This window comes from Paramisgurnus dabryanus, chromosome 16, assembly GCF_030506205.2.
Source record: "Paramisgurnus dabryanus chromosome 16, PD_genome_1.1, whole genome shotgun sequence".
Classification (NCBI taxonomy): Eukaryota; Metazoa; Chordata; class Actinopteri; order Cypriniformes; family Cobitidae; genus Paramisgurnus; species Paramisgurnus dabryanus.
Genome location: NC_133352.1, coordinates 12,240,433 through 12,254,400, shown reverse-complemented (window position 1 = coordinate 12,254,400; position 13,968 = coordinate 12,240,433). Strand labels below are relative to the sequence as shown.

The 13,968-nt window shown below is 37.1% G+C and overlaps 1 protein-coding gene across 1 annotated transcript in view; it reads right to left on the bottom strand.

The window, feature by feature from the left end:
- Positions 1-13,450, bottom strand: part of aff2 (AF4/FMR2 family, member 2) — a 309,260-nt gene extending 295,810 nt beyond the window's left edge. Inside the window, exon 1 of the mRNA XM_073812202.1 lies at positions 13,314-13,450. Coding sequence (XP_073668303.1) covers positions 13,314-13,366 — 53 coding nt within the window. The 5' untranslated portion in view covers positions 13,367-13,450. The remainder of the gene's footprint in view (positions 1-13,313) is intronic.
- Between the last annotated feature and the right edge of the window lie 518 nt (positions 13,451-13,968).

Here is a 13,968-nt window from a genome sequence, read left to right as displayed (position 1 = left end):
TACAGTGAACACACATCAGTTTGGATTAGGGTTGCAAATGGGCGGAAAGTAGAACATAATCTGGGGAATTTTGGATATATTCCAAATTGGCAAATTAATGGGAATTTACGAGAACTGATGGGAATTATTTGGAAATTTAGGGAAATTTATATAAACTATATCATATACAAACATAAATAAACATTTTGTTTGGTAATAAATAGACATGGCAATACAAAATTTAAAGAAACCTGATACTTACACTCAACAGACCTGGAATTATTTTGATCAAAAATCCTTCAGAAATAATTCTGATATGAATTAGCATGTTTTGGACGAATGCAAGTACACGCAGGGGGTGTGGCCTCAACCGTCCTTCAGTAAGCAGTGTGCATGAGAAATGTGCATGATAGAAATTGCATTAAATCTTGTTGTTTTAAACAAAATTAGGTTTTTAACTACATATAAGTTCCCTGTTATAGGCACTTCTGCAATCATTTTTTTTAAATTTCCAGTTTATTGCCATTAATTCCCATATATTCCCGTTAATTCCCATATATTCCTGTTAATTCCCATGGAAAGTTTCCAGCCTTGAATATTCCCATAATTTGCATAAAAGCGTCATAAATGTATACATAAATGTAAATATTCCTTGGGGGTTTACAATAGACCATCTTTTTATTTAATTGTCAAGCATTTAAGTGCAAGCCATTGCATCAAAAGTCCAAAGGATCATGAGAAATATATGATACTTACTGTATATAAGAAGGTAAATAATAAAACATGTACTTTTATCGAAGCGAGATGTCCACCTCAAACTATCACAATAAAGTAAACGGCATCGCTCTTTAGATAACATTCGTCTCACGGCATTGGTGCCCCTTTTGTGTCTCTTAACAGCTCTGTGAGTTTCTCACAGCGAGATAGTCTTCCATTTAAAGCGTTTTGGCTTGGATTCATTTTCTTATCTCTGCTTTTTCTCTCTTTCTCTGATAAAGATGTGTGTTCCTTTCCGATCTTTATCGAACAATAAAAGCCGAGGGGACTTTCAGAGCGCTGGAGCAGTGAGAATGATAACACTGTTAGTGCGGATTCACTGGCTTTACGCACGAAATGTGAATGAGCCACGTTTAATGGGACAAATTAGCATGTGCTGTGAAAATAGGTGGACGTGACTGACCGAGCTCCATGTGCTTGTGGATCTTGGCAGGCGTGTTTGCTCTTTAGCAGTTCTGCGGCTCCCTATGACTGTTTTCGCCTCTCTATAAACAAGGTGAGATTTCATTTTTCCAGGCTGAAGCCAAACCTGTTTGTCCAGCTTGTACACCGGATGTCAGCAACGACACACACTTATGCCCTGACGTAAACACACACCGATACAGAAATACGTGTACATGTTTCACTCAGAAATATGAGCCAAGGGAACTCTGGAAAGTTTGAGGATTATTTAAATAATTGCAAAGTTAGTTATTAAGCATGTTTAGAGTAGGTTAATGTGTTTGTGGAGAGTTAACTTTAGTTCTAAATCATGATGAGTTATTTTCAACCCAACGTTGGGTCAAAAAGGGACAAACCCAGCTGCTGGGTTAAATTAACATGAAATGTTAATATTTGACCCAATGGATCACAAGGATATATTATCGAAATGCAAAAGCTGTCGGAGCCGATGGTGTAGTGGGCAGCTCTCACATATGGTGCAAACGCACTTCCGGCGACCCGAGTTCGAATCCTGGCTCGAGGTCCTTTGCCAATCCCATACCTCTCTCTCCACCCTCTACTTTCCTGTCGTCTCTCAAAAACTACTGTCTAGCAAAAATGGCCCAAAATTAGCAAAAGCTGCTTATTCCCATTCCATAAAGAAAGTTACCCCAAAAATGCTGTCTTATTTTTAACCCAGCATTGGGTCAAAAACGGAACAAACTCAGTTGTTTGGTTAAATCAAACTAGAACATTAAAAGAACCCAGCATTTTGGCTTGGAACAACCCAGCATAGGTTAAATTATTAGGTCCGGTCCTTTTTGGTCCAGCGCTGGGTTGAAAATAACCCAGCATCTGTGTATTTTTCTCTGGATCACAAGGATTTATTATTGAAATGCAAAGCTGCTTACTTCTATGAATTATTTTCAACAGCATGGGGTCAAAAAGGGACAAACTGTTGGGTTAAATTAATCTAGAACAGTGGTTCCCAAACTTTTTCAGCGTGCGGCCCCCCTTGTGTACAGTGCATTTGTTCGCGGCCCCCCGAAATAAAATTTATGACAAAAAAGTTTTAAAATGTAATATTTTAATTAAACAAAACATATAAAATTATACATAGTAATGCTGTTGGTTGGTTGGCTTATTATTTTTTAGGTTTAATTACACAGAATTCATGATAAATGAATGTATTTTATAAAATGTCATAAAACTGGGGCCCCCCGGCACCATCTCGTGGCCCCCAGTTTGAAAACCACTGATCTAGAAAATGTTTAGATTTGACCCAACAATGGGTTAAAACAACCCAGCATTTTAGGTTGAAACAACGCAGCATAAATAAAATTTTAACCCAGCATTCTAAAAGTGTATTTTCCTTTGGATCACAAGGATTTATTATCAAAATGCAAAAGCTGCTTATTCCCATGCCATAAAGAAATTTATTTAAGTGACCCCAAAAAGGGTAAAAATGGAATAACCCAGCTGTTGGGTTAAATTAACCCAGAATTTTTTATTCGGCCCAACAATGAGTTAAACAACTCAGCATAGGTAAATTACAACCCAGTGGGTTGGGTGCTTCCCTTTTTGACCCAGCGCTGGTTTGTAAGTAACCCAGCATTTTTTTAGACTGGAAGCTACAATTTATCTTAGTTAATTTATTTATGCACCACTAGCAGGGTGATTCTCACGAAAACTTGGTTTTAAAAATGTCAAGCATGAAAATGTAAAAATTGCTTAAATTTACTTTTTTTCCCACCAGACATTGAAAAACAAAGTCTGGAGTAAATGGGAACTTTAATTTAAACACTTTTACTTATCATTTAACACTTTTTGTAACATAATTAAAAAAATTAGTCCTAAAAAATCTCATTACCGCAACAGTCAGAAAACTTCAACAATGACATATTTTCAAAATGACATGACAAACCTCAAAGAACATAATTTGGAGATTCTGCACATGCATTTAAAATCAAAGTATTATGCTTCTATTAATTAAATTAACATTTAATAAGCATCTGTTGCGGTAATGATAATCAAAATGTCGTGTAAGCATTCTGACAAGACAATATTTCAAATTTACTGTAAAAACATTATCTTACCTGGTAGCCATCTTGAAATAACTGGTCCATGTGCTTGTTCACTAAAAATCAAACTTTATTTAAATTCTGTATGTGTGCTTAAACTGTTCTCAAAAAGTGTTGCGGAAGATGAGAACATCAGGCATGGACACATCATTTTCCTAATTTTTCTTCATTATTATTATACATGAATATTCAGTAAATATGTTTTTCTGTCATCTAAAGTACTCTAGCAAAACATCCATTTATTTTTTTTCTAAATATTTTTGTGTTAATTTGATTAAATTACAACATAACGCATGTTCAAACACAGCCGGACACATTGCGGTAATGACAATTTCAGCAGAAAATGAGATAAAATTGACAAATTATAAATTCTTATGTTGAAATCACACATTGTGCAAGGTAGAACACAGTATTGTGTTAATTCTGATGCTTTTTAATATTACTATATTACACATTTTATAGCTAAAATCATTAGTGCCGTGGTGTTTCAATGGTTTCGTGAGAATCACCCAGCAACATTGCAGAAATAATGCTTATTTCAAACAGATTGACAGAAAGACACTAGTTAATCAAAAATGCCCAACGAATCTCAGGATACACCGACTATAAAATCCCATCCTCACATATGTATCCCGGCAGGAGACTCAAAACGTGCCGTACCGCAACCCCAGCTCATGTACCGTGAGCCACGGCAGCTGATTCTCACTCATTAAGCTTCGTTACCTTTCAATATCCTCGACTAATGAGTAATGTGCTTGGGTTTCTGGAAGAAGAAACGCCCAAATATTGCTCAATGGACGAAGAGACGACCACTAATAAAGGAGCACCAAACAGAATTTGCCATTTCCTTTAGCTTACACCTATCCAACACCAAAAGGTCAGTCTAAAAGACAAACCGATTCATCTCTCGGAGAGAAATGAGATTGAAAAAAGCTCTCTACAGATGCCTGCGCGGCTGTATTGAATCATCATATTTGTCATAGAGTGATTTCAATGGAAGCAGTGACCTTTGAGGTAGTGGAGTAAATTGCTTTGTGGCATAAAGGTAAGCTGGAAGCTTGAAGCATGAAGCTTGATTAACCTGAAGATCTTCAGATGTAATCCAACCAATCAGGCGCCAACAGAAGTCTGACGACCAATAGAAATCGAGCGTGACATTAGTTATGGGTCCACTGTCACTTATGTAATGGTACTACTTAGATGTGTCTTTTCAGATGTAACACTGGTATATATACTGGGGAAAAAGCTACGCCCCACCTTCCAGTTAAAAGAAACAATCATCAATCAGTAAAGACTGATGATTCTCTGGAAGAGAGGCTCTGGACAGACCCACGTGAGGGACTTGAAAACATTTGCGCATGCTCAGTAGATGAACCGACCTTGAAAAAGCTATTGGTTTATGCGTAAAAAGTAGACATAGCAGTCTTCCCTATTCAAGCATATAGGACTAAGCCTTGCATGACTGAAATAACTGTTGCAAACATGGGCACTTAGTGGTGTCACTTAAGTCTTTTTAAACAATGGATGCAATGCCTTTTATATTATTATATAGAAAAAATATCAACTAAATATCTACATAGTAGTATAATATCAATCAATGAATGGCTGTTGGCTATGTAGGGTGAAAATCACATCATCATAAAACTCTGTTAATCACAAATCGAACAGACAATATCTTCTCTTTAAATTGACTACTATATTATTAATATCATAGTTAAATAATAGTCAATAATTTCCTATATGCTATTATTTAACTAACCTTTCATCGCAACATTGATGTTTCAGTAAAAACAATCCCAGCATTCCACATTGCTTGTGTCTAAGCGAAATGGTCAAGCCTAATTGAGGCAGATATTTAACGCATTTAAATTCACAGGGTCATTACCGCAACCCTTATTGGGTCTATTGTAATTAGAGCTCAGTTAATAACTTCTTTAGAACCGGACAGCCATCCAGAGACTCGGCTGAGAGACCCTAACGAAGCCTGTGGTGGAGGATTTCTCCCCGGACGGCCTTTCGAACGCGGGTCCTCCCATATGTCACCCTGAACTATTCTGGGAAAAACGGCCACTGAATGACCCAGGGTGCATAACCGCTATGAAGTATAGGCTTTAAGTAAATTTGTATTGTATAGTTTTCGGCACCGTATGTGGCACAGTACGGGCATAATGACACCTCAAATCATACAAATGTTTTCCAAGTGACTGGATTTAAAGCTTACACTTAGTAAACAAAAAAGTGTCACAAAATAATAAAATATGGTAAAATAGAATGAATACATTTAAATAAAACTTCTATGCTAAAAAGGGACCTGATCCAAATCTATGGTTTCATGTCAGAATAATAATTTGGTCCCAAGCTATCTTTAGGGCAGTACCCCTGCCTCTGGGCTGGATCCGGTGCAGATCCGGTCTGGAATCGTCTGCTGTCTGGGTAATGGGTAAAACGTACCATTAAGTACTGATGTATACATTTGGTACCAATTTAAGGTACTAATATAAACTCGTTGGTACCAGTATGAACGTCTGAAGTACTAATGTGAACTATTTGGCGGTACTTTTTAAAAAGTACCCCCCCCCCCCGCCCCCGTGACAGCTAGGTAACATTTTTCAATATTTTCTTCGGACAGCGTAGAGAACAAAATATCATATATCAGATATAGGGATGAATATTTGGACAATACCTAACCACTCACAACACCCAAGGACTGTGGTGATGAGTTTATCCTGGCACCATTTCACATTATATCATCAAATATAAAAAAGTTATTTACGATTGGTTAATATTATAATTATGGCTAATGTGATAATCACAATTATCTGATCAATATTATTGTGACTGATCTGTGTGTCCTTGGTGGCGTAGATAAAAATACTATTTAAAAAAACACAAAAAGTTAATTTGATAACGTTAAAAAATATTTATATATATTTATAAAATATAGAGTTTTACAATTTTAAGAGACTTTCATACGACAATGCTCAATATAAAACTAGCAAAACATATTAAGTAGCGCAATAAGGTCATTTTGGTTTCTTGATATATTTAAGTAGTAAACCATTAAATGTCATATTTGTTTCCACAGGTTTTAGTTGTGGAGCTACAGTACACAAATTCACATTTCTGCCGCCCCTCCAGAGGAACTTGTTAATTACGCACCGAGCTCGAGGCCAGCGGGTGGCAAGCCATCACCTTTTGTCTCCCACATAACCTGAACGCTGTGCCAACCTTGCTGCTTTATCATGCCACAGCATTTGGCTTTCTTTTTGCAGGTGGCAAAATGAGACCGCGGGCACAGTGCTTGGCAGCCTGCTCCCTGAAACAGCATGCCAACCGGGCACAGCCTAGCTTGGCTGCCTTTTCAAGCCGGGCACAAATGAGATTGGCAGCGAGCGCGTCTCCTCGAGCGAGCCCTGTGATATATAGTCCCCAGCTGTGGTCAAGGTGGAAGCAGGAAGGCAGGGGGAGCTGGGAAATGTGGTAGATGTGTGCCACGACCGTGGAGGATGCTCGATCCCTGTGACTAAACAGCATGGGCGCGAGTACAGAGAAACAGCACAATGTGCCGCAAAGTGGACACAACACATACACACCACAATAAACCGAAAAGAAAGTGCATTTCACAGCATAAAAGAACATTCTGTCTGTCACACTACGAGTGCCCTAGTTTCAGGAAAACTGTCTGAATTTAACAAAATAAATGCTTCATTAGGGAAAAGAGGAGAAGTTGGTTTGGCAACGTAAAATTCGATTTGTTTGTTGCCATGTGTTTTTTTATTGCCTGCTTTGGATTGCACTTATTTGAGTATTTAGCCAACATTTAGAAGTTGTTTTTACTCAGTTAAGAAAACATTACTGCGTATACAGTACATTCTGGTTACAGCTCTGAAGTCTTAAAAGATTAAGACTCTGCTTTCATAAAAAAAAAATCCTGATAATTTACTCACCCCCATGTCATTCAAGATGTTTATGTCTTTCTTTGTTCAGTCGAGAAGAAATTAAGGTTTTTTTGAGGAAAACATTCCAGGATTTTTCTAAATATAGTGGACTTAATTGGACCTCAACAGTTTACAGTTTCAATGCAGCTTCAAAGGGCTCTAAATGATCCCAATCGAGGCATAAGGGACTTAAAATAAAATGATGTACTTTTAAACCAACTTCCTGTCTTGTGACGTGCCAGTGTGACCTTAAGTATTATGTGATCATGTAGAAAGGTCAAGCATGACGTATGCGAAACTACCGCTCCAGTGTTTACAAGAAAGAGGACCGTTGTGACATTATTGTATGTGGAATCATACTAATTATTGTCTTTGTGTCAGTTTATTGTTTAAAATGGTCCACAACTGTGCGTTTTCACATATTTAAAGCATGACCTTTAGACGTGATTACGTAATACATAAGCAGAACTGAATACATTTTAGTCAGTAATAGAATCTCTTAGATTACACATCGTTGGTAACGTAATCTGACTACTTTTTGGATTACATTTAGATTTCGTTTTACAGACAAAAAACTCTGAAAGGAGAAGTAAATGGATCGTCCATGCCAACGTCCACAGACCACAGGTGGGTTGACAAGTTGCTTGGGTCACGATCAACTCCGGCTCCAGCGTGGTCACTTGGAAAAGTGACATCAATGCAAACCCTCTGTTGTGAACATCGTTGCCATAGTGTAAATAATATGTAATCATGTAATCCATAAAAAAGTAAAGGTTGTCTGATTACGAATATTTGTAAATATAGTTTAATCCAATTACAAGTACCTGATTTTTTGAATCTGATTACGTAATCCAGATTACATGTAATCTGTTACGACCCAGCTCTGTACATAAGGTCATGCTGGCGTGTCAGAAGTTGTGATTCAAAAGTATGTAGGATTAAAATTGTAGGACTTTATTACTCTGTCACAACTTGTCACAACCCCTATATCTGTCCTGTACCATCTGCATTCCTGTGTGATACTGATAGTGATCAAAGACTGTTGGCAGAGCTTTTTATCCAGTACAGTGGGGGATAAAAGTGGTCGTCTGATTGGTCAGTTTGAATGTATTATGTTGGGTTTAGTCACATGGTCAAGTAAAGGGAATAAAATACTATGTTTGGGGGTCTTCTGACATCTTCTTCTTCTTCTTGCGCTCATCCTCCTTGAGCTCTGCTCTTGGATTCTCTATGCTTTTCTTTTTTACCTGAGCTCTGGCGTTCAGATCATCAGGCCTAGATTCCAGTTCTTAATGGTGACTCTCTTTCTTCTAAACTTTCTTTCTTTCTCCTGTTCTTTATTTTATCAGGTAATATCTCACATACATTGGAAACAGTTAATTGTGCATGTATTATTTATAATTTCATGCATTTATGCTGTAACCATTTTAATTGTAACTTTACGTCAGTACTGTTATTAAACCTTTTCATTTACAAATCTTTTGTTTAGTTTTGATTTAATACTTAAAAGCTACATATTGCAATACAATATATTTATATACTTTAGCAATGCTCTCCCACATATTTTTCTATCATAACTGGACTTATTTCCGTCGTTGGTATAAGTTGCAGAAGGGTGATAATTGACAAGACATACACCGTTTTACACTTTTTTTGCTGTTAATTTTTCTCAGTAATTTCGGCGTTCCTACAGCCTGAACCACTGTAGTGAATCCACCCTTACAAGTACTTTTTTTTGTGAAAATGATGATAATTTTTGCTGAATAAGACTCTTATGCCTCGGTTGGGATCGTTTAAAGCCGTTTGAAGCTGCATTGAAACTGTAAATTGTTGAGGTCCACTAAAGTCAACCCAGTATCACAAAATTATGTACCTAGTCACGTAAATTTGTCTTAAGCGTGACACTGACATGGTTTTCTGTCTTTTTGCGTCACACATTTCTGTTTACGTGTCACTGTCACGTATTTGTTACTCAACTGTTTTGTCCTATTTTCAAACCATTGTCGCTTCGGTTTAGGGTTAGATTTACATAAAATTACATCATTACCCAAACCCAACTCTAACCCTAACGCCAGGCAACAATTATTTAAAAATCATAAAATATAAAAAATAAATCATTAAAAAAGATATAAACCAATACTGAAAGTGACATCCTAATGCAAACACCAAATCTAACCCTAAACCGAAGTGTCAATGGTTTGAAAATAGGACAAAACAGTTGAGTTACAAATCCGTGACAGTGACACGTAAACAGAAATGTGTGACATGTTCACACAAAAAGGTGGAAAACCGTGTCAGTGATCATGCTTAAGACTCACAAATTTACGTGACTATAGGTACATAATTTCGTGATACAGGGTTGCAAAAGTCCGCTATATTGAGAAAAATCCTGGAATGTTTTCCTCAAAAAACTTTATTTCTTCTTGACTGAACAAAGAAAGACATCAACATTTTGGATGACATGGGTTTGAGTAAATTATCTGGATTTTTTATAAAAGTGGAGTAATCCTTTAAACTTCTACAATCAGTTTAGGCGTAACAATTTAACATAAAGGCACTGTTCGTAAATAATTTTTTCCTGTCCTGAACCCTCAAAAAAAAAAAAAAAAGAGATAAACCATACTCTTTGAAAAAGTACACTGTAAAAAATACAATTTAATAAAAAAATCAACTCAGATTTACAAGTCATGTCAACAGAGATGAGTTGTCACAACTTATAAAATATAGTTGAGAAAGGTCAACTTAATTTTATAAGTTATAACAACTGACCTGTAGTTATAACAACTCATCTCTAGTCAAGATAAATAATAGTAAGTTGAAATAACTTGTAAATCTGAGTTGATTCAACAAAACATTTTAAGGCAGCAAAGTATTTTTACAGTGTGCATATTAGTTTCTCAAAGATACATATCTGTATCTAAATAGTACAAAATTTTTGATACAGGAATGTAATATTCAAAATCTGCATGGATTTAGATACTGGTACATTCAATGCTCAAAATCCAACAAACAACGGCGTAATATTTGCAAACTGAATCGATCACATTTTCCTTGCATGTACTGTATTTGCTCAAACTTAAAAAACAAACAAACATTTTTTTAATACAGTAGTTTCTTCAGCAAATGTAAATCTAGTTTATCTTTCATCTTCTTAAATGAAGACATAGTTTTCTGTCCTTTAATATACTTTGAATTGCAAGAGCTGTTTGTAAAAACATTTATCAAAAAAAAGGCCTTTATGGTTTTCTGAATACGATTCGCCATGCAAAACACTTAATGCTCTTCTCTGCACTCAAAACAACTCCACTGAGTTGAAAATTTGGTTAACTTCTCATTCGGCGATACTATGAGGATTTGCCTGGGATATAAAAATGAGTTAGTGGGACAGAAATCCCTGCTGAGAAAGGGTGAGTAACAAGCCACAACCGAGTCATTGAATAATCCCCTCTTGGTATTACTCTCCGAGCAGCCATAAAGTACCGCCAAATGAAAAGAAAGTCACAATAAATGCCTGCACCTAATTACAAGGTCTTCAGTTAGCACTAAAGGTGCAAACCTATAAAATATAGCCACATAAAGACTAATTAACCATATCTCCACTTCTGAAATTCACATACATTGGCTGTAACAAATACTTGACTAATGTTCTCTTGTTACGAAATGATTTGCTAAATGTAAAAATGCACAGAAATGAGCAGTGGCTGTCATAAAAGATCGAAAAATGCTCTCCGAAGCCATTTGACTCTGTAAAGTGAAGAGCCAACATAATTGTGGCAGCTATTCATGTCAGGGCTATTACACCGCGGTAAACCAGGTTTCAATACCCACCACCTCAGTGGCTCCCACGGTTAACCTTTGTCTGCAAATAAGGTGCCGCTCTCCACCGAGCTCATTTTGCACCTCACCGAATTTCGCACCATCTAATCTGACTTGATTACATCCAACTCGTGTTCCAGTTTAACCGAAACACGGGAAATCGGATCCAAATCAATACGGGTGCTGGGGAACAGCTCCGGGGCCTACGGATCACGATGCCAAATCCTCTGAATTAAGAGTGTGTTATTTTTCAATGCTTTCGAATCGTTGATATATCGGTGGATATTGTTCAGTGGAGTATGTGCAGTGAGTAAAAGGATATGCTGCCTTTAAAAACCCAATCTTTGCTAACTTATCGCACAAAAATGGCTTTTTAAATACCCTCATAAATATTCACAAACTTAATGGGTAGCTCAGGGTTATGAATGTGGCAACAACAGACAAAATTGCCACCGCTGCAGAAGCAATAAGCAAGCAGCCCGTAGCTGTTCCTGCAAGAGGATGGTTTTAATATCAGCATATAAAAAATAACCTTTAACCTTTAGTTCAGTTCAGTCGTGGTATATTTGTAAAGACTACGTACAAATGTAATATTGAATATAAAACTCCTTAAACTAAAGCATCATCCTCTTGATGAAGAGTCGGGGTAAACCTTAAGTGTGTGCCATCACGGCCAAAAAAGACAACAGCACTGACACATTTAGTTTGGATGCTCATTTAAATGAGCAGGAATTTACTGTACATCACAAAAGTGTGCCGGCCCTTTTTAAATACAGTTAAAGACCTCTACAAGCAGGATCATTCTTTTTAAAACAGTAGCAAAATCATAACAAGGTTATAACATAACAAGGTAATAGATGAGATACATAACTCAAAACCAAGTTAAACCACACTGCATAAAAAAAAGTTATAAAAACAAAAGATGGAGAGAACAGACAGACCAACAAAGGGAAAAGACTATGGTATGTATATGTATGTATGTGTGTGTGTGTGTGTGTGTGTGTGTGTGTGTGTGTGTGTGTGTGTGTGTGTGTGTGTGTGTGTGTGTGTGTGTGTGTGTGTGTGTGTGTGTGTGTGTGTGTGTGTGTGTGTGTGTGTGTGTGTGTGTGTGAGAGAGAGAGAGAGAGAGAGAGAGAGAGAGAGAGAGAGAGAGAGAGAGAGAGAGAGAGAGAGAGAGAGAGAGAAATCAAGATGTATATCGAGTCATTATAAGCCACTTGATGGATGAATAAAAAGGTTTTATTATTACAGATATTTCCATGTTGCCTTGTATGAATGCACAATCCATGGGTTCCTATACTCCGCCACATGGTGGGGCTATAGAGAGCATCTCCTTAGATTTTGGGCAGACAATTGTGTTCAGATATATTGCAGTGATAGATAATGTCTTAAAAGTAAACAAGATAGTAATTTATAAGATATAAACAAGAAACAAACCAGGCCAGCAGAAGAAACTACAGTATAGCAACGTGGCTATTTGAACAATAAGGGCAAAATCAGCATACTGTATGTTTGCATGAAGTTATTGAATATAACAAAAGAATCAGCCTTCATTTATAACAGACCCTGTATATATATATATATATATATATATATATATATATATATATATATATATATATATATATATATATATATATATATATATATATATACTTTAACCAGTGCTTTAAAATGATGATTCAAGGGGGTTTGCATTTACAGAATGAATGCATTTTCTAAAATGTCCTATTAAGACAATTACTAACAGTTTCCTTCTGAGTTTAATGCATTGCAACAATAATGGTGTATTTGGGAGGTACATTAAAATAATACATAATTGAATGTACATTGCTCATTAATTACTATGCAATCACACAAGAACATATGTAAACTGGCAGTATGACTTGTATATGACTTTTGACTCATAATAATGTAATCTAATACAAATAAAACAGTTAGACAAACTCATGCTCATTGTTTCTCAATAGATCAATAATCCATCAATTCACTGCCTCTATATTTAACACTTTAACAAAATATCAGTTATCAACGCACAGCAGAAGTGAAGATAACACTTAAGTCAGCACTACCAAACCCCAGCGAGCTCCCTACCAAGACAGCATTTCTGGACATAACGGGTGCGCGTCCGGAACGCGTGTACGGCAACGTCCAGAAGCGCTGTCAGTGGTTTGAGACGCGGCCGCTATCATGCGTCACAACGCGTTTTCCTCGTATTTCGGAATGTGAGCTCGTCAGATCGGCGTTTAAAGCAGCGGTGACCATGACAAACACATTTCATCAGATAAACGCAGAGACGTACCATTGCTGCTCGAGCTCCCAGTCCCTGAAGAAGTCAAACTCGAATAGGTCCATGCTCGCTGTGCTTCAGTGAGACGCCGGTGCTGTCCGTCACTGACGCGCGGCGCAGCTCGCACTGCCTCTGTGTGTGTCTGTCTCTCTGCGCTCAGCGACGCGCAGCCCCGCGGAAGGCGGAGCCAGGGCGCGCTGGAGGCGGTCACTCTCATCTGAAGAGACCGCGCAGCTCCACCTGTGTCAAACATACAACATAAGAAACTCATTCATCTGTTACAATACTATGCATTTTATAGAAAGCGCATCAAAACTAATTAAACAATGTGTTTTTGATGTCCGTTCTGTATATTATTATTATTATTATTATTTAATATACTGTATAAGATGACCCTTTGTGTTGTTCTACTACTCTAATACTTATTTTAATGACGATGATAATAACAATAATGCAGGGTGCGATTTGCTGGGGGGGATGCGTGGGATTTCCCCCTTTCTGGTCAATGTATCCCTGCCTCTGCTTAATAATTTTTATCCCCGGTGGGGATAAATTTATCCCCCCCTCAAAGTGATCAGTGCTACTACACAAGTGGCGAGACGGATCACAAAACTTATCACGGATCCGTGGTTTGAATAAAGTCAATTTTGTTTTAAAATGCGCTGCT